Source organism: Crotalus tigris, unplaced genomic scaffold, assembly GCF_016545835.1.
Source record: "Crotalus tigris isolate CLP2741 ecotype Arizona unplaced genomic scaffold, ASM1654583v1 scf7180000017622.5263843, whole genome shotgun sequence".
In the NCBI taxonomy this organism is placed as follows: domain Eukaryota; kingdom Metazoa; phylum Chordata; class Lepidosauria; order Squamata; family Viperidae; genus Crotalus; species Crotalus tigris.
This window is the reverse complement of record NW_024096517.1, coordinates 3895972-3921904: the sequence shown is the minus strand read 5'-3', so window position 1 is coordinate 3921904 and position 25933 is coordinate 3895972. Positions and strand designations below refer to the sequence as shown.

At 41.3% G+C, this 25933-nt stretch overlaps 1 protein-coding gene across 2 annotated transcripts in view; it reads right to left on the bottom strand.

The window, feature by feature from the left end:
• F8 (coagulation factor VIII) overlaps positions 1-17305 on the bottom strand; it is a 38076-nt gene extending 20771 nt beyond the window's left edge. Inside the window, exons 1-11 of one of the 2 annotated variants that reach the window (XM_039331382.1) lie at positions 17002-17305; positions 11590-11690; positions 10782-10904; positions 10368-10580; positions 9642-9713; positions 8980-9084; positions 7994-8215; positions 6600-6864; positions 4433-4604; positions 2554-2647; positions 1039-1250 (exon numbers count right to left, since the gene is read on the bottom strand). In XM_039331382.1, the coding sequence (XP_039187316.1) occupies positions 1039-1250; positions 2554-2647; positions 4433-4604; positions 6600-6864; positions 7994-8215; positions 8980-9084; positions 9642-9713; positions 10368-10580; positions 10782-10904; positions 11590-11690; positions 17002-17132 (1710 nt within the window). In that variant the 5' untranslated portion in view covers positions 17133-17305. The remainder of the gene's footprint in view (positions 1-1038; positions 1251-2553; positions 2648-4432; positions 4605-6599; positions 6865-7993; positions 8216-8979; positions 9085-9641; positions 9714-10367; positions 10581-10781; positions 10905-11589; positions 11691-17001) is intronic. The other variant, XM_039331392.1, reaches the window with a different exon arrangement.
• Positions 17306-25933: the final 8628 nt, after the last annotated feature.

The window sequence follows — 25933 nt, the reverse complement described above, 5'->3', positions numbered from 1 at the left end:
CAAAAGTTTCTAGTGAATTAGTTGCTGGTAAATCTGTCTTTCCTTCTCCAAAAAATGACCTCATTGAAGGACAAATGACCCTGCCAACAATCTTCTTTGAAACCAAAGGAACAGTAGTTCTAAGGCACACACCTTGCTTTAAACTGTTGATGGTGGTCAAGTAGCATCCTAAATCAGGTGACTGAAATGTATTGGATGCGGCGTTGATTCTGGAACTGATTGAGAGATTTCAGATCGTATGTTACAACATCTACCATAAAAGATGTTATGAAGAGTCACCGTGCAGAATATATTCATTTGCTGCTCTTGTAAAATATTCTCCACCTCATTTCCAGTTCCATTCTAGGTATAATTTGGAAGTGCTATCTTTCACCCATTACACACTAAGATACTAGTAATAGCCAGTGGAATAGACTGCCATACAAAGTGGTGACTTCTGTTGTTTGAAAGTCTTCAGAGGTTGGATTGCCCTCTGTCAAAGATGCTACAATGGACCTGCACTGAGCAAGGAGTTGAATTAGATGACTCTAATATCTCTTCTAAATCTATGAATCTATAATTGGAGGAGGAAGAGGAAGAGGGGGAGGAGAGCAATTCTATGGGTAGGAATAGCAATTATTAATACTAATAGCGCTTTTTTCTTCAAGATGATTAAGATGGCATACATGATATAATTGTGAGACTGTCTTTGATAGTCTCAAAAAGCCCTTGGGAACTTCATGACTGAATCTCAATCTAATCCTTTAGCAATTACATCACCTTGGAAGCATGGTGAAAATGTAGCACCAAATAACCTGTTTATAAGATGTTTAAACACCAGATCTGGAAAAAAAAACTACCACATTTACTTGAAGCAACTCCACGTGGATGGAGCTGAGGGCTACATCTTAACCCTTGAGGGCTGCCAAAGAATTCTGAAGTTTCAATTCTCAAGAGAAGCATATAAAATTTCCTACATCCAGGCATAATGTGTGGTTAACCTAATGTTCCTATTGGAACACCCCAGTTATTTCTGCCATGATGTAGCAATAAACAAACCTGATTGCCTCTCTGATCCATGGTTTCTTTGAAACAGATCAGGAGGGGTCCGATAAGCCCAGATGCTAAGTCTTTAGCAGGTTTGATTGAGCTGTAATAGTAGCGAGTTAGGCAACTGGGATCAGATCTAGTCGGGCCATCTTCTGGCATTATCTTCCACCTGTATGCAAACACCTGTTTAGGTCGTATTGGTATCACCTTCATGTTCTGATCTAGGAAGAAACAAATCACAAAAAAAAATCACATGGTTCAATTTCCTATTGGTTTGCCGTAGCCACATTTGTTGAGCAACTAAGCCACCTGGTAGCCTAGATAGCACACCATGCTATAAACCATGGTTTACAAAGCCCATTGGCTTTTATCAAGTGAAAACCAAGCTTTAAAATGCCCATATTGTGTAATAATATATAAGTACATATGTGAGATAGGCAGCTATATAAATTCAAGAAATAAATACACATGCAGTCCATGATGCCAAGCTGGCTATTCTGATGAGTCAAAAGTGATCAGAATAATGCAAACAAACTAGCTACACAACTCATGATTTGAAGCCCGCTGTATTCATAGTTAAGACTAGCTGACATTTATCCAGACCAGAAGATCACAATAAGTTGGTCTTAATAAGTATAAATGGTTATAAATCAAGAGTCTGGTACCATCTTTTCTAACCAACACATGTTATTATAAGACACAAACTTTGTTGAGTTGGAACGGGCTAGGATTAGGGTTAATTTAGTTTAATTAATTAGGGTTAATTAAGCCTCCTAATTTTTTTGCTCACATAGACTTGACACTTGCCTACTTGTGGCTCTTTTCCACAAGAGGGCAGCAATGGTCTTTTGAAATACAGATGGTAGACACAAACACACAGACACACACAGTGTGGGGAACAGATTTGCAGCCTTAGAACAGAAAGAAATGGTTTGATAGGAAGAAGTCAGACGCTACATTCAACAAATAAAGCCCAGGAACGATGAAAAGGAATTTTAAAGGAAATGTGTCAATATTCCAGTTTTCCCCAACTATCAGAGTAGCTGAGATTTGCAGACATTAAAATTCATCACAAACTGGACGAGGCTGGCATCATCGGCAGTTAGCATCTTTGCTTCTCAGGCTTGATATTCAACTATAATCACCTTCCTAATCTTGAAAGATACAAAGCTGGCTTGAAGATTGAAGTAGGAAAACATGGGGACAACCCTGATTGGAAATAGTAGACATGAACTAGATAGGAGAACCACCATTTCTGTTTTCTCCTTCTGATTAGAAGGCACAGAATATAGAATGTAACAGTAAGCAAATAATGGGCATCTTACATTGGCTCCAACTGCTCGACTACTCATGTTTAATTTAGCACAGAACGCAATATTCAGATCAGTTTCACAGATCAAGCTGTGGTCTCAACATGATCTGTGAACCATTTTGGTTGGTTCTTCCCTCTCTCACCCTACTTTCGGATTACGTGTGAATGCCGCAAGAGAGTCGTGCCCAACACCCTTCCACAGCCAGTCTTACGTCGGGCAGTTCCAATAGGGTGAAGCGAAGTGACACTGGTGATTCCGTGAGGGTAAATGTTGTAGGGCCGGCTGGCCAAATTCTTAAACATAATCTGAAACGAGACAGTTTGATATTCCATTCAGTCTCTTTGCAGCATTCTATATGTGGAGCAATATACTGTGTCAAATCTATCAAAATAGATTAAAAAAAAGACCTGCTAGATCAGGGGTGTCAAACTGCCGGCCTGCGGGGCCGGATGTGTCATGGCGAAACCGTGCCCACATCATTGCTGGCAATGGAAAAAAAAGTTGTGATACGTCACAACATGTCACGTGTTGTTACAAGTTTGACACCCCTGTTCTAGATCATATTTAATCCCAATTCTGCCATTATTAGAGGAACGTTGGGGTCCAGTAATATGCAGAAGAGTACTTTTTACACTTTTGAATTCCAAAGAACGCTATACTTTAATTTTCCCATGCTTTGCAATCGTAAGTATTGCAATGAAAAGAATGGAAAAGTTATATTCCTGGAAATGTGTGATCTCTCTGTTTTGAAAAAGGCAATATTCCTGCCAATCGAAAGATGCAGCGATGTGTGTTGTTATAGCAGAGATTTTGTGGTACTGTAACTTACAATCATACCTTGCATTGTTGATATTATAGCAGTGAATTTATTGTTAAACCAATAATTTTTTTCCTCGTTTGTTTGTAATTTAAATTTTTAAGGTTACTTTTTGATCAAATTAAGGATTGTTTTGTCACCATAAATAAGTATCTTACATTTTTAACAAAATAATGTGAACACACCACCTTTCGTTAAGAATTTTTCTCAGACTTCAGAGTCATTGTAACTAGAATGAGTGAATTTCTCCTTCTATTCAAGCTTTCTTGGAATCTTGAAAACTGTTTGATTGGTTTGTTTGCCTATTTATTTATGCAGTGCAATTTTTTTATCAATTGCTTATTTCCCTCAAGGACTTGAGAGTGTTTATAGTCAATAAAAGCAATCAATTTACCGCTAATTAACTAAGACAGACCTGGTGCAGTCAACATCAACACTGATATGTTCTATCAGGAAAAAAATGAGGCGCTTAATGAATTGGTGGAAAAAAGCAGAAAACAGGTCTAAAAAAGTCTTTGATCTAACTAAGAAATGTGAGTAGGCCAAACCTTTGTTGAACGCAGATTTTATTTATTTTAGATCATTGAATATGCATTATACCAGCATCCTATTCACTCTTATAATATTTAGTACACTACACTATGCTATTTTATTTATTTTTTTCAGTCTCTTAATGAAGAGGTATTGCTTTGAAATGTGTTGGGACTTAATCATAACAAAGCCTTTGTTGTATCGATTTGCCTCATTTTTCATCAATTTAACATGGTATATTTCTTCTCTTGGTTCTCAACTTTCATGACTATCCCTAGGATACACAAGAGGTCCAAAGTGGTTCTTTGTAAACAGTTTCAAAGTATGCACAAGTCAACAAACTGATCAAACATGGCTGATAACCCTCAAATATTTTCCACCCCATAGAATAACTAAATGAACTGAACATTTCTGATAGAGTCCATTAAGATTTCTGTAGTTGTGATCATGGAGCCTTGACAGCTCACCAAAGACTGAGAAAGCTATTAGACAAGGGAACAGCCAAACTTCTGAAGTCATAAATGCTCCATGATCTGGAGGTTTCCAAGAAAAGATTGGACAGTCCTTAGTCTGGGATGATCTGAGGATTCCTTTCAAGGTCCCATTCCATCCAAGCCTAGGGTTCTTTAATATTTTAAGGACCAAAGGATTCCCAGATTGTTCCAAGAGGATCTGTCTGTATGGTACCACTATTGATCATGAGAACATTCTCAGAGAAGACTATCTCCTTTTCATCACTTACAATAAACTCGTCACCAACTTCTCCTTTGAGGACAGGTCCCAGGATGCCCAAATGATCTGGTTTGGATGCCTTTCGCTTGCTGAAAGTCGCATCCTCATATTCCACAAACATGGCTTTCTTATACTTGGACCCGATCTGCTGGGGGCCATTTTCCAGAGATTTGCTATAAATGCTGCAGAGGAGAACAGAAAGTCATGGGTGCAAGTCAACAGAATATTAGATCTGTAATGGTTTAGCCACCATCAAGGCTAACACCAGCCAGAGCATGGAAAACCTCAAAGAAATCATGTAAGATTGGAAGATGTGGAGAGACTGGCCCACAGAATCGCCAAGAGTTGGACACGACTGAATGGATAACACCATGACCAATGGTTTAGCAAGTCCCTAGTTATTCAAATGTCTTTTTATCCATTAGTTAAGCATCATTGAACTGCCAAAGACTATTTAGTTTGATCCTCATTCACATGATGCTGATTATATTGCATAGGATTCTGCCAGACAATGATTTTCCAATGTGTTTTCCATACTGCTATAACATGATCCCTCCTCCTTAGCCTGTCATGATAAATTAAAGAATTAGCACTTTTCTTCCACTTCTTTTCATAGAAGCAGCAAGCCTGTAGTGTGTCCAATCCATACGTGTTCATCTATCTGTCCTATTGGACAGTTGTCTACTTGTAACAGAGGCCAATCCTTTGATGATTCATCATCGCCATAGCTCCCTCTTTTTCTTCTTGTGCCATATCCATTATTGGAGGTTGGCGATCATGTTGGCGATCCTGTTTTTATCAGCAGCTGCATGAAAAAGTGCTGCTGAGTTTTGTCCAAACCAGTCCCTTAGATTTTGAAGCCACGATGTTCTTCTTCTGCCTGGACCTCATTTGCCTTCAATCTTTCCCTGGAGGATTAAATGGAGTATGGCGTATTTTTCTGGGTGTCGCATCACATGTCCGAAATATTCTAACTTTCATTTTTTAATTGTTTTGATGATTTCCCTGGGCTTTCCCAGGTGGCTTATCACCTCCTCATTTCTGATCTTGTCAACCCAGCTTATACGTAACAGCCGCCTGTAAATCCACATTTTCAAATGCTTCTAGTCTCTTCAGGTGGCCTTCTGTCAGAGACCAACTCTCTACTCCATAGAGTAGGATAGAAAACATATAACATCTGACAAGCCTGATTTTCAGTCTTAGGCTTATATCATGACTGCAGAAGACCTTTTTCATTTTGAAGAATGCTGTTCGAGCTTTCTCTATCCTAGTCTTTACTTCAGTGGTCATGTCCCAGCTTTCATGTAAATTAGAACCGAGGTGCGTGATCCTTTCAACTTTTTCTAATGGTATTCCTTCCGAATTTATTGATGGTAAATTAATGAGTTTTTTCCGGAGGACCATGATCTTGGTTTTTGAGGTGTTAAGCTTCAAGCCGTATTTTTCAGATATGTCTGTGACTCTGTCGATGAAGAGGTCTTTGTGCTTACTGGCAAGCAGAACTGTATCGTCAGCATATCTTGATCCAAACACCGTCTACTTTGATGCCATAGCTCCCTAGGTCTTATGAATTAATGGAATGTCTTGCACATGGGTCCCCAAGCTCCAGTTGTAAGAGCAGAGGGTGCTTGCGCTTACACAGGAAACTCCATTCACGTCAGTGGAGCTTCATGCATGCGTGCCCTCCCCTCGCACAAATGGAGTTTTGCGCGCGAGCAGGTGCTCTCCACTTAAGTGTCCTCCTGCCGCTCACTTGAATGGAGATTCACATGGAAGGACAAGCACCTTCCACTCATGAAAGCTCATGCACGAAGATCCTTTTTCCTGAGTGGAGGGTGCACATGGATGCCGCTTGCACAAATGGAACTGTGCATGCGTGCACCTGCCCCTCACACCCTGGGCCAGGCCGCCAAGCTGAAAAAGTTGGGGACCACTGGTCTAGCAAACCTGGTAACTATAGGGAAGGAAACAGGACTGTTACAAAAGTCAACCCAAGAAAGGCAGAAGTATGAGAAAGATTTATTCCACCTTAATTATGCTAGGTGCAAGTTGATCTGCAGAATTACTATAGTAATTTCAAGCGTCTGTAATTTACTATCGGTAACAGCCTTTCTCTTTTCTGAGTTTTCCAGTCATGAAGGCTTGATACGAACGTCATAATTGCTTGAGGTCATTACCTGTCCAGATTAGTGGGCTTCACTGGGGCATAGTCCCAATCACCTTCCTCCGCAGCAATATAATGCCTCCAGGTCACAGGCAGTCTTTTGGCACGAGAACGTCCAGTAATCCTTGGTGAAACCTCATCTAAGTCCATCACCGTGCTCTCTATATCCTCCTCATAATCATCATAATAGTCTTCTCTCGGAGATGGTTCTACCATCTTTAGCTTTTTCTGAAGAGGTTCTGGGCACACTTCCACTTGAATTAAGGCTTCCATGCCAGCTGGAATCAGAGGGGAAACCAGATGTTAGCCAAGTCTCACCTTCCTTTTGTTGGAAGCAAAGTGCTTGCTGTGACAGTCAACCTGCACTTCAGATCTGGTGTATATTACTTCCAAATGGCATGTTACTGAATGTTCCGTTTCCTTACAACATGATCTGGCACAACACATTTTTAAATATATATTTATTATGTTTTGACAATGGGAATAAAATACAAAACAGGAAAAAAAAACCAGGAAAAACATACATCCAACAGTCACAACAACAAAAAAGAAAAAAATGTTTACGAAAGAGGGAAAAACAGAAAAAAATGACTCAAACATCAAATAAGTCCAACATTAAATATAGGGGAAAAAAATCCACCCTGGCTGAATGCTGAAAATAAAAAATAAACAAAAAACTTGATAAATTCTCCTGCCCTTACATAAAGGGTCTGCACTGTATCTCTGACACCTTCAATTGTGTTGTTTAATCGCTAAAAGCAGGTTCCTTGCTGAGGTCCCAAAGGTGCTTTTTCACAAGGCCACTGGACTTTCTTGTTTTTCTTTGAAGACGTTTCGCTTCTCATCCAAGAAGCTTCTTCAGCTCTGACTAGATGATGGGGAATGGAAGGATTCATATTCCTTGCAGACAGCTGGTCATGTGCATTCTTTTAGAGAGCCATACAGGCCATTTGGAGGTTTTCTGTGTCCTTTGAAGAAACGTCTTCAAGGAAAAACAAGAAAGTCCACTTGCCTCCTGAAAAAGCATCTTTGGGACAACTATGACCTGGATGACTGAGAATCTCCATAGACATTGCCCCTCAAACTCAATTGCATTGAGGGCAGTGATCTGGCTTACAAGTCTACCTTGCAGGATAACTGGATGGTCCTCTTAGGAAGGACCATGGTTGAACCCAAAGGTGCTTTTTCAAAAGGCAACTGGACCTTCTTGTTTTTCTTTGAAGACATTTCATTTCTCATCCAAGAAGCTCCTTCCATTCGCCACCATCCGGTGAGAGCTGAAGAAGTTTCTTGGACGAGAAGTGAAACATCTTTCAAAGAAAAACAAGGAAGTCCAGTTGCCTTGTGAAAAAGCAGTTTTGGGTTCAACCATGACCTAGATGACTGAGAATCTCCATAGACAGGTACCTTGCTGATGTGATGGAATCTGGCAGAACATTCGAAATGTGCCATTAGTTCTGGGTGTTGTCTCAGCAGTGAGGAAAACGGCGGGGGAGATGTCCAGAGTGGTGTGCCGATGTTCTCTTACCAAAAAACTGTGACCCTCAAAAAATATGGAGTGGATTTCAGACCTGGTGCCCAGGCCAATGACATACCAATAGACAGGCCTCTTCTCACACAGCTTGAGATCTGCAGGTAGAGAAAAGGACAGCTTTCTTGGCAAGATGCTTAGTGATGCTCAAGACAAAGTGTGGTTGAGATGCAGGAGTGCAAAATTCCAACTTTGTGTTTTCAAACCAAGGAAGGAATCCAAAATTCAAAGTAGCTTTCAAAGCTTGCCCTTCACAGAATTCTGCCCTGCAATTGGCTAATACAATAATGACAACCAATAGTGATATAAATATATTGCTTACTGGTGTACACCGCTTAGAGAGTGCTTGCACTTAAAGCGGTATATAAGTCTCATAAATAAATAAATAAATAAATATTGGGAAGCCATGCATATAATTCATAGAAATCGTGTAGCAAAATGCATTATGTTAGGGCAAATGTAGTTACAAATGAAAAATATGTGTGTTGGGAGAAATATAAATGAATGCATACTTTGGGCATAGTTTTAAAAATAAATGTTCAAGAGTAATAGACTAAACTCGACAGACACAAAAACTGAAGGAGAGAAAGCAATTTTGAGAGAGTCTTCTTCCCTTATTAGTTATTCATTCATTCCATTTCTAGTTCATTCAGTTTTTTTCATTATTGAGTGGCATGATCTGGGTGGTTCTTTGATAGATCCCAGAGAAATCTTCCTTTAGTTTCTGGGAGACAGTTACACCAGACAGACAAAGACCAAGAAACTTTTCAAGTTCTGAGAAAGAGAGATATACCACATTTTCCTCTTCATATATTGACATATTTCTTAAAAAGTGCTGTCCTTTTTTTTGCCAGACTCTTACCAGGCAGAGAAGAATGAGTGAACCCATTGATGGTATGAAACTGATGCTGAGTCAACGGAGACTTTGAGTTTCCTCTGATGGGAGAATGAGAGAACCAGCTTTTGTCTGATGGAGACATTGAAGAGAGAGAGAAGGATGCAAGTGGTAGAGTTTAATTTAAGGAACTCCAAATCATCAAGAAAAGAGCTCACCATTATCCACTGTTTCAGTCCTACAGGCCCATTATAGGAAAAGCAGAATTAGACATTGGGGCTAAACTTTTTCAGGTGGAACCTATAATCAGTTTCCTACTGCTGCAGAGGAGATTGTTTGGGAAGACAACCTAGTCCTCAGGACAATTTGACCGTAATCATGTAATTTGTATCCTGTCTTTCGGTCCAGTTCTGCCCCCTTATGTAGTCTACAAGCCAAACTAAACTAAAATAAAAATGAATTCTCTTGGAATTGGCTAAATTAGATAGCACGATGTGCAAATAATCAAGGGGTGTAATCTGGAATGTTGGTTGGACATGAAGAATTAAACCCATTAGGAACAAGCAAAGCTTAAATCCTACAGAAAAGTGTATTGACTGCCGATGGTTTTATTCAACAGAATAAAAACACACGTACAAGATGAGCACAACCATGCCCTTTTCTGTCTTCCTTTTCCATTCTTCTCTTACCTTCATCAAATACAGAAAACAGCAGCACAAATTCTTGTATTTTGCCCCCGGATTTTATACTCATCAACGCTCCTGCAGAGGAGAAACTCCATAAAACCATCAAAACAAAATGGCAAAAAAGACTTTATACAGATGTTAAGCAGATGACAATTTTCTAAACTGGAGCAAAACAGGAATCCTGAAATGTCTTAACTGCCTACTAAATCATCTGAATGATCATCCATGTTACACTCAGGTAGCTAGGCATTGGAAGAACTTACGAGTTCCATCAAGTTCATAGTTTTAAATCACCTTCTATTTCTCAGTCCTGACACATTCTATGCTCCTACCATAACACCTGTGCAATAGAGATATTTTTTTTCTAATTTCGTAGTGCTGTTATAACCAAATCAGGCATGTGGATATTTTACTGAGATAATATATGGGATTCAGTGGAATGTTTCAGAAAAATGCTACCTAAATGCCAGGTGTTATGATAGGAGCATATTTGGAATATCATACAAAAGACTGCACAGCTCTCTTGCTTTTCTAGTAGAAAAAGCCTAAATAAGATTTTTAAAATACCCACACTGGATCTACAAGTGAATCTGGTATGAATATATGGACTAAAATCACAAAGGAAACTGAAAGAATGCTAGCAGGTCCTTATGAATCTGAAAAAAAAAAACCTGGAGTATGGATAAGAAGTTCTCAAGAGAATGGTCTACTTCTACCACCGGATCTTACCCGGCTTACAGACCAGCAGTGGTCCAATCAATCCAGAGTTAATATCCCTGACGCTGTCCACATGAGAGGAGTAGGCATAAGTTAAACAGTGTGTATCCGATCCAGTTGGCCCTTGATCTTCTAAGATCTCCCACACATAGACATGAGTGTGATCAGGTTCCACAGCATCATCTGTTTTCTCTAGCTGGCTGGTCCAATCATCATAGCCTGCCCCTGAAAACACATAAGCACTGTCATCAATGACTATGAAGGTTGAGGTCACGCAACACACTAAGCCCAAACCATCCAAACTACACTGTCGTTAGATCCAAAGGCTGAAGCTGGTTGTACTCTTTGCGCTGGCTCTTGAGTTTAGCAAGCTTTGGAAATAATTTGAAGAGCCTGCAAGATGGACAGTAGGGCTGACACTCTCACCTTCAGAAGATTTCCAATAAGATACTCCTTTAGCATGAATATTGAAGGGACGGGAAGCCATATTCTTAAAGGTCACAACCACCTTGTCATAGACTTCGGCTTGGACAATGGGGCCCAAAAGACCTAATGAAAAGAAGAAAAATGGGTACAGGCTGAAGAGGGAAGTTCTGCTAATTATGAAGGAAAGATGGGACTTGAGCGTTTCCCCAACCCTTAAGTTGAGCAGTAACAATTCCAAGGATAAGTTTGAGTTTCTTTGGGTGAAAGTGACCAGTTCTTTCTTTATTTGCAAATATACAGGCTGCACAACCACAGGCTCATGACTTCTGTTACATCGCCTGCTCTTTGATTCTCTTCTCCTGTAATAAATCTTCCTCAAGTACATACCTAGCATGTTTCCATTTATAAACCTAGATAAACAAGGCAAACGTGATCTTCCAGCCTTTTCTTAATCATTTAACTATTGGTAAGCAAATATGCATTATCAATGGAGCGGATGTGTTGTTTGTTATTTCAGTGTTTTTAATGTGTGAAAACACATCGGTAAATAAAGCTGAAGCTACTGTAGTTGTTTCACTAACAATTATCAAGACGTTCTCCCTACCTCTTCCTAGTTAGTAAATAAGATAATGTATTTTGCACCAATTCTAGCTCCTGAACAGTCCTCTAAGATAGTTGTGTGGACTCCGTATGACAGCAGTCAATCAACCCGAGACATTTTTCAGTGCAGGAATAACTCCATTAAAGACTTCCAAATTTTGCTGAGAAGAGTACCAATCTTATAAGCAAAAAAACCTCCTTAGCTTACCCATCCAAGCAGGCTTCGGTTTTACTTCTCTGAATGTAGAATCTGTATATTCCAGATAAATTGCCTTCTTATATTGAGGGCCTGGGGTGGAAGAAAACAACCTAAGAAATTAAAAAGAGTTAGTCGAAGAAGAAAGTTGAGTTCAAAAAGGCTGGTGTGTGTATTTCAAATCCTGCATTGTTGATCAGCAGGATTAGGAGGACTCCAACTCCAATAATCCTCACCCACCAGGACCAAATGGCCCCAGGCTTGGAGTGTGTGTGTGTATGTGTGTGTGTGTGTGTGTGTGGGAAGGGGGTATACCAGGTTGGGGAGGGTTGAAAAGACTGGAAAGAGAAAAATGAGAAATGTGATGTGTAGCACAAAGCTGTATCAAAGCAACATCTCTTTCATATTGTTTTGTCTGCTTTCTGCTCCATAGTCACAATCCTGCAGTTTTCCTGGCAATGATAGGGAAGTATTTTGCTGTCTTCTGAGCTGCTTCCTTGCCTCCACTTAATCCAGATTCATGGGTGTTCGATTCAAAAACTAACAAGGCTGATTCCAGCTTTATTTTTCTAAAACTAGCCCAGGTTAGCTAGGTGCCACTACCTGCAGTGAGGTGCAAATATAGGATATCTCAAATTTAGGACTTGCAAATAGGCTTTGCAACCATGCTCTGTTGATACTATTGGGGCATTTAGCAAAATATTCCAGTTTTGAGGGCTCTCCTTTTATCTCCCCTGTAATCTCCAGTCCATTTGTCCCATTGCCTCAAGAACCCCGACTGTTTCAGGGGCATGGTTCTGAGTGTTCCACGCCAAGGGTTGATGGCCAGGTAGATCAGCCAAATGCATTTTTTAATGAGGGGTTTTTTTGAGCTCTCTGAGCTTGGTTGTTTTCTTGAAGATGTTTCATTACCCAGACTAGGTAATTACTCAACTAGTAGTCAGAAGACTTGATGAAAACTCCCCACCAGCAATCAGCACCCAGAGGAGCTGGGTGATTAACTCCAAGATTAACTCCAAGATTAACATCAGACCAACATTCAAGTAAACAACCCCCCCCCCATCAAGGAACTTCCAAACCAGCTAACAGTAAACAGCCCTCCAAGACCACTCCCACCAACACTGACAGGGCAAGCCACTAGAATATAAATGGAGAGTAAACCCCATTCCTTACTAGCACTGATGATGTTATCTAGTCGGGTAATGAAATGTCTGCAAGAAAACAACCATGATCAGAGAGCACCAAGGACCCCACAATTCTCCTCCTCCTCCTCCTCCTCCTCCTCCTCCTCCTCCTCCTCCTCCTCCTCCTCCTCTGAGAGCACTAAGGACCCTTCATTTCAACCCTGGGCTACAAATCTTCTCTTGTATTGATACTTTTAAAAATATACTTTCTAACATTTCTCCAAAGTTGACGTGGGATTTCATCACACTCTGCTTTCCAGCATATGTTTTACACGGGAGTGCATGTATGGGGGAAGCAGATAACAGAGCCTAGCCTGACTACCTTGTTACTACTAGTGCTGGAAACTTTGGAGGGCCACTAGCTATCAGAGGTCAGACATCCTTGCCTGCTAAGAACAGACTTGGCCAGCAGGCAGGTTTCCAAGAGTTTCTCTCTAGGATGACTCAGACCAGCCAAGGAAATCCGGGCGCTAGGAGCAACTGCAAAACAAATCAAAGAGAGCCGTGGCTTTTGATTTTCATTTGAGTACAGGGAGAACCAGTTTGGTGTAGTGGTTAAGGCATCAGGTTAGAAACCAAAAGACTTTGAGTTCTAGTTTTGCCTCAGCTGGTTGTCTTTGGGCTAGTCATTTCCTCTGCAGAAAGAGGCAAGGACAGACCACTTCTGAGAAGGCTTCCCAAGAATGCCACAGGAACGTCTCCCAAGCAGTCTCCAAGAATTCGACCCAATTGAACGGGGAGGGGAAAAAAAAATCAGTCCAGGTATCTTAGAAGTAAACTCTACTGCCTGCCTTCCTCCCCACCCCAGAAGATGTAGTCCTGCATTGAAACAAAAGGATCTCCTCGTTTGAGCATTTAGGAACAAGGCCACGTTTAATTTGAGCAGCACCACAAGAGCATCACGAGAAAGGTAGACCAGAGTCAAAAGAACAAGGATGAAGGGGAGGACAGATCTCAAAGCTCCCACTTAAGACTTTTCAAAGTTAAAAAAAAAAAAAAAGTAGTCATCTTAGAAAAAGCCAAACGGCAAAGAGAGGACATTTGGGGGGATTGGAACATTTGGCAGGACTTGGTGTCGTCGGTCTGCAAAATGCAGTGCCCAAGCCAGAAATAACATTGCATGCCATTGTGCTCCAGCTCTCCATCACAATTGGGTCTTCGCTGGCTAGGAAATGGAACAATGTGACCTTTGGAGAGAAGAAGAACTGAGCCCTGGAGGAGGAAGCCCTTGGCAGTTTGGGGACAATCTGGTGGAGAAAAGTCTTGCAATGTTTCTTGGGAAAAGAGGACCACGGTTTGCAGTGATGCCATAAAATTATCTGTTTTCTTAAACGGTACTTTCTCTTTTTCTGCAGCTACATCATGCTATCTCTTTTCCACCGTGCTGCAGAAGGCATTGATGTTGTTGTGCAGGGCAACGGAGCCCAAAATTTCTGCTAAGTGAGACATTCGTTAAGTGAGTTTTGCCCCCATGTTGTGACCTTTCTGGCCACAATTGTTAAGTGAATCGCTGCAGTTATTAAGTTAGTGACACGGTTGTGAAGTGAATCTGGCTTCCTTGTGGACTTTGCTCGTCAGAAGATCGCAAAAGGGGATCACGTGACCCTGGGACGCTGCAACCGTCATAAAGACGAGTCAGTTCCCAAGTGTCTGCATTTTGGTCAGGTGACCCTGGGGCTACTGCAATGGTTGTAAGTGTGAAAAACGGCCATAAGTCACTTTTTTCAATGCTGTTGTAACTTCGAACGGTCACTAAAAGAACTGTTATAAGTTGAGGACTACCTGGATTCAATATAATAAATAAAACCTCTTCAGTGTTTGGGTAGTATTTCAGCTGGTCCAAAGCTATTATCTATGATGATGATGATGATGACGATGATGATGATTATTATTATTATAAACAGACAAGCACCTGCAACATAACACCCCGGACTTAACAATTGTCGATAAGAAAGACAAAAAAGTCTGGATAGTGGATGTGGCAGTGCCTGGAGACAGCAGAATAGACGAGAAAGAACTGGAGAAGATCACAAAATACAAAGACCTACAAATAGAACTAGAAAGACTGTGGCAAAGGCAACCAAGAGTAGTACCAATAGTAATAGGCGCCTTGGGTGCAATCTCAAAACAACTGGAGCACCACTTGAACACTTCTAGCATTGACAAATTCGCTATTAGTCAATTGCAAAAGGCGGCCTTACAAGGAACTGCTTCCATCCTGCAACAATATCTATAATACCATCAAACACCCACATCTGCCTATCCCAGGTCCCTGGACTCGATAGGTAGACAAAAATGCCAAATCCAGTCTGAACATCTGGCTGACTGTGCGATGATCATCAATAATAATAATATAATAATAATAGGAAGGGACTTGGAGGTCATCTAGTCCAACCCTCTGCTCAGGCAGGAAACCCTATACCATTTCAGACAAATGGCTGTCCAGTCTCTTCTTCAAAACTTCCAGTATTTTTATAGCATTTTATAGGTTGATTTCTCACCCCTCCTCTCAAAGAACAACTATCCCTTAGTTCTCTTTAAAATAATTCACTTTGTTTAATTACTCCATTTTTCTAGCTACCTTTTTTGCATTTATAAGCTTGAAATAATGAGAGAGGGAGAGAGAGAGAGAGAGAGAGAGAGAGAGAGAGAGAGAGAGAGAGAGAGAGAGAGAATAAATTAGTAATTTCTTTACATATATTTAGAATCTTTAAATGCCACAGCAAAATTTTCTGTCGTGGTCCCTAAATCAATGTCCTGGATTTAGCGTAGTCACAACTGCACTCCAGCTCTTGACTGAGTGAAATTTTTCTCCCTGACAAATCCTAATTTATTTGTACAAGCATATTCTCTGCTCCAGAGAAAACCTACAGTACGGTACACTGTTCAAAAAGCCATTCATTCTAACACTATTTATGATTGGCCCCAGAAAACCTCATGAGATGTAGATAATGGATGTAAAGCTATGTTTCCTTAAATATCTTTAATCAACTGAATTTTGGCATTTTTATTTTGTGTACCTTCTTAAAAATATTATTTTTGTACTTCACCTTTGGAGCATTACTATAAGCAAAAATAAAAAATATGTGCAGTATAACAAAACTGGAGGATTTGTTGATATTTTTAAGACAGTGGTTCTTAAGGTATTAATTACACCAACTCTTACCTAGTTGGTCAATGAAACATCTGCAAACAAATAACCAAACTCAGAGAGCATCAAGGACTCCACAGTTCAACGCAGAGCTAAATATATTCTCTTCTATTGAGACCTAGGTTTAAATCCTTCTTCAACTGCAAAATGTATTGGATGATTCTGATCAATTCATACAAACAGCCTCACAATGTTGTTGTAAAGATAAAAGGAAGAGCTAATTAACTTAAATCCAGATCAAACCCTGTTCTGCTTTTTTCTTTGTCTTGACCACAACATTATGAACAGGACACTAAGAAAGTCCCATAAAATAGTACAAGTTACTGGTCCATCTTGATCACCAGGTTTTCTTCTTCTCCATCCAGATGCTTATTAGGACTATTACTCCCATTGGAACATCTGGAGGGCATCATATAAACTAATGGTGTTAGCAGCTCTCTTGTGTCTTCAGTTGACTTTTCCCCCAACACTGCTGAGCAATTTTAATTGGAAATGTCAAGAACAGAACCCAGGACCTCCTACATCCAAAAAGTCTACCTATTGTTGTACTATCCTCCCTTTCCTAAAAGTAAACCTGAATAACACCCCCTTGAAGGAGACCTTCTTCCATAAGTCCCTCTGCTCCTTTCATCCCTTTCCATCCTACTTGACCAGATGGTTCTTTGTCAACTGTGGTTGGTGTCTAGAAAGATTGTGACTTGCTTAGCACAATGCCAACCAGGCTGTCAACACTTCATTAAATAAATGTTTTCTTTCCCTTCACTCCTGGCACATCCAGCAGAGAGGAGTCAAGCAGGGCTAAGGAGATTAGAAGCAGAAACTGAACAGGAGGGGCCAAGTGGTGCAAATTAAGGATCAAAATGTACAAAACTATAATGCTGTTGGTAACACCATATCCGAAAATCACATCCTTTCTATACAATCCTTAAGACAGCTGGGACCACAGTCTTTTAGCCAGGAAGAGTTGGTTAGTGGAGATGACAGTTGGTGTTCCCAAAATTTGGAGGCCCCCTACTTCCCAGCTCTATTCTCTACTGAAACCAAATCCCCAGACCCTTGGTAGACAATATATAGTTGCTGTATTATTACCCGTTCTGTCTGTCGGGCTCATAGTTCCATTCTTTCTCCACTGCTCCAATGAAATATCGCCTGGTGATGCCAATGCTTTCCTGAAAGACGCAGCACAAGAACATAAGTCCGAGTGACAGCAGCCTCCACATGGTGTACCACCGTCTGCCACAGGTCTGCAATTCAGAAAGAAATCCAGGAGAAGGAGGAGACAACAGCCTGACCTATTCAGCAAACTCCATCCTCAGGTGCTGTGAAACACCGGTGGGTTTTCTGACCTGCCCCTGGATAGAGAAACATGGTCATACACTCTCAGTGTGCTGGAAGTTATGAGTGGACAGCAGGGTGGGGAGTAACAGGATGAGAGAGGGGAAAAGGAAAAGCAGCTAAGGAAAGTTTAACCTCTTCTTCCCTGCAGGTTTCCAACTCTAGAAGTATCTTAAGATAACAAACTCTTTTTTGGAACAGGTTAGGAATTTTCTTGTCATATTTGCAGAGGAGCTTTGCGGGTTCGCAGATGGGCTCATTCGATGAAATGTTGGCATTGTGTTAAGCAAGTCACAATCTTGAAGCCTTTCTGGACACCAACCACAGTTGATGAAGAACCCTTTGGTCAAGTAGAATGGAAAGGGATGAAAGGAACAGGGGGATTCGTGGAAGAAAGTCTCCTTCAAGTCGGCAAGGAGGTTAGCCTTTTGAGTTTTCTTTTTTGCATCTGATATTGAGATATCAAATTAGACACCGTCTGTTTCAAAATGTGGATGTTCTGTCTATCTGCCAGTTGATATCTCATATTTGAGTTACTCCCTTCTGATAGATGAGCACCAGGGCTAGATAAAAATCATTTTCAAAAGTTTTGGTATTATGGGGCTTAATCATTCTGTAAAATGAAGAGCAGGCAAAAATGTTGGGTTGTGTCTGTGAAGGTCGGTTTGTTCCATGCCCCTGTTCTTTGAAAGATGAGCAAATGGTACTTTTTCATTGTATCAAAACTAATCATCTACTTTATATTAAAATAACATGACGCTTATGATTAAATGTGTTTTCAGTCACAGTAAGGTGGCAAAACAAGCTAACACACAATTAAGTATGGAGGGAGAGGCCATGCACAAATCGTAGACATCATGATTCATCATCACAAAATAGATTTTCTGCGTCAATGAGGGCAAATGAACTGCACCAACCCTCGTAAGGACAGCGTTAGTGAATCACAGATCGAGAATGGATCTCGGCTTTCTGGCCATTAATGGGGTGGGAATAGAGACCCAAACATTCCCAACACATTGCTGTCCAGCCTCTGCTGCTTGAACACATCAAGACAGAGGATCATTCTATCTCATTCAGTCACTCGTTCTATTGTTGAAGTGCTCATGTCCATAGGAACGTTTTCTAACAATCAGAATTTGCCTTCCTGTAAGTCCATTATGTCATATGCTATGGTCTCAGATGATAAGAAACCAGCCCTCAAGATTCTTCCATATGATATCTCTTCAATTGCTTATGCAGGGCATCCTCTCTCTCTCTCTCTCTCTCTCTCACTCCCTCCCTCCCTCCCTCCCTCTCTCTCTCTCTCTCTCTCCCCACCTCCCCAGATCCAGTTGTAATATTTTGGGGGGGAGAACTTCTCATTGCTTCCACTTCCTAGTTTTGTATCTGTTTACTTCGTTAAAACGATGGTTTCTAGAGTCTTCCTACATGGATTGGCCATCATGAGAACAGAGATGTTCTTCTGATTTTATCAGTTTGGCTTTTTTTAATGCACCTTTGTTTCCAAGAGTCAACAGGTTGTGGTTTTTGACATACCTGGTTTTCTCTTTCTTCAATCTTAAAACTACATGTTTTGAAGTCTCTGGAAGATTATGCAGGATCGGGCTGAGTTTACCAAGGCCACCACTATCCAGAAATTCTATCTGCTGGTTAGAAAACCCACTTCCTCCACACACCTGCTTCCTAGGTTAGAGCTCTCCAATCCAAAGATGTTTATTTTGTAAATGCAGTCAACACCACTGGAAATTTCACAGATGTTGTTTTGCCCCATTTGGTCCCTAGTAAGGAAACATCTGGGTCTGGAATTAACAGGGTATTTTGAGTCATTCCTCAAACAGAGACAGAAAAGAAATGAGGAATTTCCCTCACAATCTTTTCACTTTTTACTTGATCATAAACCCCTTCTTCCTCCTTCAGTCAGCAAAGGGAGATGTGGGATGATTCATGCAAACTTTTATGTAAATCACACACTTGTGTTAAAATGACTGTGGAAACACAACTCCTTGTATTAAACCACACCTTGGTTCTTAACTATATAGGACAAAAAGATTTTGTATTCCTGCGCACAACAGTTGGGTTACGCAGTCCCAGGATGGGGGACATGTTAAAAAAAATGTGGAGTGTTGTTCTTTTCAGGTCTTCTGGTTTGTGTCAAAAAGAATCCCAGTGTTACAGATGGGTGTAGAAAATGTATGTCCTTGTTTTGAGTTACATTCCCTTAGAGATAATCTGTCAAGGGAGTCCAAAATAATTTCCTCCCTAAAGACATGCAACCTTTCAGCCAGACCCTGTCCCAAAAATAACAATAACAATGAAGGGTTGACAGAGCCACAATCAAGAGCTGTGGGTGCAAGCTGCTATAAATCACTAGTGACAGAAGGGCCTTGGACTCTTTTAGTCTTACAATTCAAAAGACATGGCAGGAAAGGAAGGAGGGGAAAAGAGCAGATTAGACACAATTTGTAAAGTTGTGTTATAAGTTCTAATGATCAGGTTGGAAGAAAGTTAAAGGAAGTTTAAGAAACTTCCTGACAGTTAGAACAATTAGCTAGTGGAACAACCTGCCTCCAGAAGTGGTGAATGCTCCAACACTGGAAGTTTTAAAGAAGAAACTGGACAGCCATTTGTCTGAAATGGTATAGGGTTTCCTGCCTGAGCAGGGGGTTGGACTAGATGACATCATCATCATCATCATCATCATTATTATTATTATTATATGGTTGGAATAACAGGGTCCATAAACAACAGGGTCCGTAAAGTAACTTTACTTTACATTACTTTATCACACAAATGTTGGAACTATCTTGGTGCATCCCAAGCCTGACACAAGCTCCTAAGGCATGGTGTTGTGTGATGAGGTCATCATTTCTACCCTTGTCCCTCTTGGTTCGATGTGACAGCCATCCCTAGATAACAGATGAGGAACAGGGACTTGCAAAAGGGTACTAGATAAAGTTAATTATCCAAGTGCTTTACAGAGTTTAAATCTGGGTATAGATAGCCCTTGAATTATAGGCATTCATTTAGTGACCATTCAAAGTTATAACAGCCCTGAAAAAAGTTACTTATGTCTGTTCCTTGCACTTACCTAGAATAGAATAGAATAAAATAGAATAGAATAGAACAGAACAGAAGAGAACAGAATAGAATAGAATATAGAATGGAATGGAATGGAATAGAAAGTAGAATAGAATAGAATAGAATAGAATAGAATAGAATAGAATAGAATAGAATAGAATAGAATAGAATAACAGAGGTGGAAGGGACCTTGGAGGTCTTCTAGCCCAACCCCCTGCTCTGGCAGGAAATCCTATACCATTTCAAACAAATTGTTGTCCAATCTCTTCTTTAAAACTTCTAGTGTTGGAGCATTCACAACTTCTGGGGGCGAGTCGTTCCACTGATTAATTGTTCTAACTGTCAGGAAATTTCTTCTTAGTTCTAGGTTGCTTCTCTCCTTGATAAGTTTTCATCTGTTGTTCCTGGTCTGGCCTTCGGGTGCTTTGGAAAATAGGTTGTCCTCCTCTTCTCTGTGATAGCCCCTCAAATACTAGAACACTGTTATCATGTCACCCCTGGTCCGTCTCTTCACTAGACTAGCCATGCCCAGTTCCTGTAACCGTTCTTTATATGTTTTAGCCTGCAGGGCCCTAAACATCTTTATTGCTCTTCTCTGCACTCTTTCTAGAATCTCAACATATTTTTTATTGTGTGGTGACTAAAACTGGACGCAGTATTCTAGGTGTGGCTTTATAGGGCAGTACTAGTACCTCATGTGATCTTGATTCTTATTGGACATGATTGCTGCACATTTTATAAAAGTTTATGAGCGTTTTATGGATTTTTAGAGTGATGTGATTTTGATTTGGGGGTCTGTTTGTGTCTAACTATCCAGAATAATTGGATTGAAGCAACAGACAACTCCTGAAAATAAGCAAGGGAAGATATGCTGAGAATATGTGATTGATCCATGACTCTGTAGATCTCTTGGTATCCATTCCTGCAGTCTTCAAGATAACGTACAGATTGGCCTTTCTTTTTTTAAAAAAGAAAAACCCATCCCCCAACGGCTTTGTCAAACAGGCAATCTATTGAAATTTATTTAAAATAGCCGATGGTGATCATGTTGGCACCGATGGTGATCATGTTGGCACTTGTTTAAAGCCTAGTTTGATTTGCCGGTTCCAGTTGTTTGCGTTCTTTTGATAGTTCTCGTAAACCATTTAAGGAAATCAGTCAAAACTCCAGAGAAAACTCAAAATATGAATAATTTAAAAAAAAAAATAGAATTCCCCCCCCCCTTCTTTCTTTCATAGGATTGCTAGTAAACATATTTTTAGTTTGGTCTCTTGTCCCACATTCAGGACCAGAAAACCCTAACCCCACCCCAAGCTCCTTTCCCTGAAGAATGAATGATGGTTACAGCCACTGGGTATTATTTCCCCAGATAATAAGCAGGAAAGTGTAGGTGGCTTGTGAAACCTGATGTTTCTGACTACTCAGATGGGAGAGTCCCTGCAAAAATTTCAGGGGCCCTTTTGGGGAGCCCGAAGCAATGACCCCATGGCCTCTGCCAATCTCCCCTTTAGTTTCCAAAAACTCACGTTGGTCGTGCATGGAATACACTCTGCTGAGAAGTAAAGAGGTCAAAAAATAACTTCTATCGGCTTTTTTTTTTTTTTTTCAGGTGATCTCTCCATTTCCTTAGGTTTAGCACAGGAAATCCTCATGGCTTAGTTTATGTCCTGCAACGTTCCACGAACAGATGGAAAAAAAGGAGATCCCAGGTAGCAAAGCACCCTAAGACACCTGGCCACCCATGTCAGTTCTAGGCTTTGGAGATGATGGGACACAATCCACCAGTAGCCTCAGTTGAAAAAAAAATAAGTTGCTTAAGAGAGAGAAATTCCAGGCAGTAAAGTTTATATGACGGATTTATATCTCCTAAAATGCTTTTTTTCAAGTGAGCTATTAAAGGTCTGAAGGAAGGAGAGGGAGGGAGAGAGGGAGGGAGGGAGGAAGGAAGGAAGGAAGGAAGGAAGGAAGGAAGGAAGGAAGGAGAGGGAGGGAGGGAGGAAGGAAGGAAGGAGAGGGAGGGAGGGAGGGAGGAAGGAAGGAAGGAGGGAGGGAGGAGAGGGAGAGAGGAAGGAAGGAAGGAAGGAAGGAAGAAGGAAGGAAGGAAGGAAGGAAGGAAGGAAGGAAGGAAGGAAGGAAGGAAGGAAGGAAGGAACCAATGGTTCACTATGGGCATGGTTTTGCTGAAACCTGGAAGTAAGTGCTGGTTTTTAGCAAAACCATCATAAAACATGGTCACATGACTGAAGAACAGCTGTAAATAGAGCCAGTTTAGTTGACTGCTTAAGACACCAAACTAGAAACCAGGATGCTGTGAGTTCTAATCCTGCCTTAGGCATGAACATTGGCTGGGTGACTTTGGGCAAGTCGCTGTCTCTGAACAATCCATACAGGATTGTTGTTGTGGGGAAAAATAGGAGAAGGAAGGTGTGTTGAATATTTCAACTGCCTTGAGTTATTTATAAAAATAAGAAGGTGGGATACAAATTAATTGCTGCTGTGTTTCTGAGAGCCCGAAATTTGGTCAATGGACTACAAGGAAGGGCCTGATCATAGGAATTTTGAATCCAGATGTAAGTAGCACCAATGTAGGCCCACTGTAACTTCAAACGATTGCTAAGTAACCAATCATATATCGAGGATTACCTGTAGTACATGACTTGTGGACTCAGCCAAGAGTTGCATTCCTCCTTTTAGCTACTGAATCGCAAAATGTGTTCCTAGCCTAGCAACCCACATCATGCAATCTTCCTCAAACCGCAAAGCGGTTGCAAAATAGAGTTTTGCAAACAACATCCAGGCACGTCTATGGAGATTCTCGGTCATCCAGATCATGGTGGTCCCAAAGGTGCTACTTTTTTTTTTTCTTTGAAGACATTTTGCTTCTCATCCAGGAAGATTCTTCAGTTCTGAGAACTGAACTGAACCCGAACTGAAGAAGCTTCTTGGGAGAGAAGCGAAACGTCTTCAGAGAATAAAGAAGATCCAGGTGCCTTTTAGGTGTCGTTTTGTGTCTGCTTGCTGTTTGTTTTCTGGGCAAAAACTGGAGAGCAACGTCATTCCCCATATTAGAAGCAGCCATAACAACAATAGGAGCAGGAAAAGGGGACAAGGACATCAAGATTTTCGCTCCAGATTTTGGCTCATTTCCCCTGTTGCTCAGCCCAGCCTTGAAGAAACACAAAAGGGAATCAAATCATAAGTCACAGCTCTGGATGTGTCATTAGTGACTCAATCCTTGCATTTCTGGAATAGAACCAAACGTCCAATTTGACAGAGAAACGCGTGTTTTTTCAGTTGAATGCGGTTTTACTCATCCAGTGAATTTCAGTTCTAAGAACCAGTTTTTTCAAGCAGAAACTAGTCAGATATGTATTTTTCTAAATTCAGGCGTGGAAGCATGGCATGGCAGACACAAGTATTGGAGCATTCACCGCTCCTGGAGGCAGGTTGTTCCACTGGTTAATTGTTCTAATTGTCAGGAAGTTTCTCCTTAGTTCTAGGTTGCTTCTCTCCTTGGTTAGTTCCATCCGTTGCTTCTTGTCCTGCCTTCAGGCGCTTTGGAGACTAGCTTCACTCCCTCTTCTTTGTGGCAGCCCCGAGATATTGGAACACTGCTATCCTGTCCCCCCTCATCCTTCTCTTCGTTAAACTAGACATCCTTTCTTACGGACATGGCCAGTGAACTTGGGGGTGTGGAGAAGAACAGAACTGAAGACTTCCAAAACATCACTTCACTTTCTACTGACGTTAGCACCGCCTGCCATAAGCAATGTCCTTTATTATATCCACATCTGGATTCCCTTCACGTCCCAGGAAAGACAACAACCTGGTTTTATATATACTTTTATATACCTCTTCTCCTCTCTCTGGAACACCGGGCAGTTTCAGTTTGCCTACTCTGATATGCACTTCAGAATCACACACGTATGGATAGAATATGATTTGTTCCCCCCTACCACCCCAAGCTGGGAATTAAGGAAAATTTCAAAGAATTCAGAAACAGCTTAAATAAAAGTTAAAAACTAAATCGTAGAGAGGCTTGGAGAAAGCTGTGTCACTCAAACCCGGTTTTTCAGAACGGCTCTCCAACTGTGATACCTAATTTGGTCCCGTAGTCAGTGGTAGGATTCAAATAGCCGGTTCTCTGTGTGGAGGCTGCTTCCGGAAGTCCATTCTGGACTTGGGCAACCAAAAATTAGTTACCGGTTCTGCCGAAGTGGTGCAAACCCGCTGAATCCCACCACTGCTTATAGTGCTCTTGAAGCCGGTATTTAACATTTATTTATTTATCAAATGTACTTATCAAGGAGGGAGAGCAATGGCTCAGCACTTAAAGACACTAAGCTTGCCAGCTGGAAAGCTGGCAGCCCAGGGTGGAGACACGAGCTCCACGCAAAGGGGTGAGCTCCCGTTCCTTGCCCCAGCTCCTGACCTTATAGCAGTTTGAAAGCATGCAAATGTGAGTAGATCAATAGGTACCAGTCCAGTGGGAAGGTAACAGCATTCCATGTGCCTTTGGTGCATAGACATGCTGACCACATGACCACAGAAAATGTTTTTGGATAATGCTGGCTCCCTCGGCTAAGAAACAGAGATGAACACCGCCCCGTAGAGTCGGAGAAGGTTGGACGGGGGAAACCGTTACCTTTTATTTATCAAGGACTCTAAAGCCCATCTTGATCCCAGGCCCATGAAAATCCCCCAGCGACATGAGGCATCAGGACGAAGCGTGTTCATTTCCAGAAAATGAAAGAGGAGAAAAACTCCACAGAGCTTCTTTCTGTTGTTTGTTTTGAAGATCACATTTTGAGGTGTCTTAGAAATGCTCGGCTAGCAGTTGTGAATAGTAGGGGCTGTCCCCAGTAGGATGAGTAAGAAGAACAGAGATGGCCTAACCAAGGAAGGGGAATTCACATGTTTTTGGCGGGCCTACTAATACCCTGGCTCTGTCCTGACATTCTGGTCACAAGAATCAGAGCAGGATGGTGGTGAGCAGGATGGGATCAGCAGAAGCTTTCACGCCTTCCTTCTCTTGGCACATGGGGGGAATGGCCTACAGTTCCTCGGGTTGAAACTGGAAAGCCAGCACCAAACAGGCTGCTGAAGAAGACGGCTTACTCCAAGGAAAGCTTCAACCTCTCAACGTCTCTCTTCCTGGACTTTTCCGCACTCAAGGTTTGAAGAAGCACTGCTCTACCCTGAGGTTAGTTGTCTCCCCTACGTTGGCCAGATGCCTTCATCAAAATGTAAGCTCTCACTTGCCATCTGTAGTGCTGCAGTTAAGAACAAGATGGGGAAATGTGGCAGCCTGGGAAACATAGTTTAAGAGCCAGCCCTTGGGTTCTGTCATTGTTCCCCACAGCTGAGGAAGTGCTAGGCAGGCCAGCCTTGACCCACAGAGCATGCACCCCCTTCTTAGCTTTCTTTCTTCCTGAAGCAGGAAGGAAGAGCCTCCCTCATCATCTGTGGTTGCCAGACCACAGCTGAGCAGGTGCATTAATGCTTCCTCTCTTTAAACCACTTGAATGGAGCGCTGTTATACTCAATGAGTTCCAAGCTGGACGGAGAATCTGTAAAAGTCTGGCTCTTGCAACCGTCTGAGGGTAGT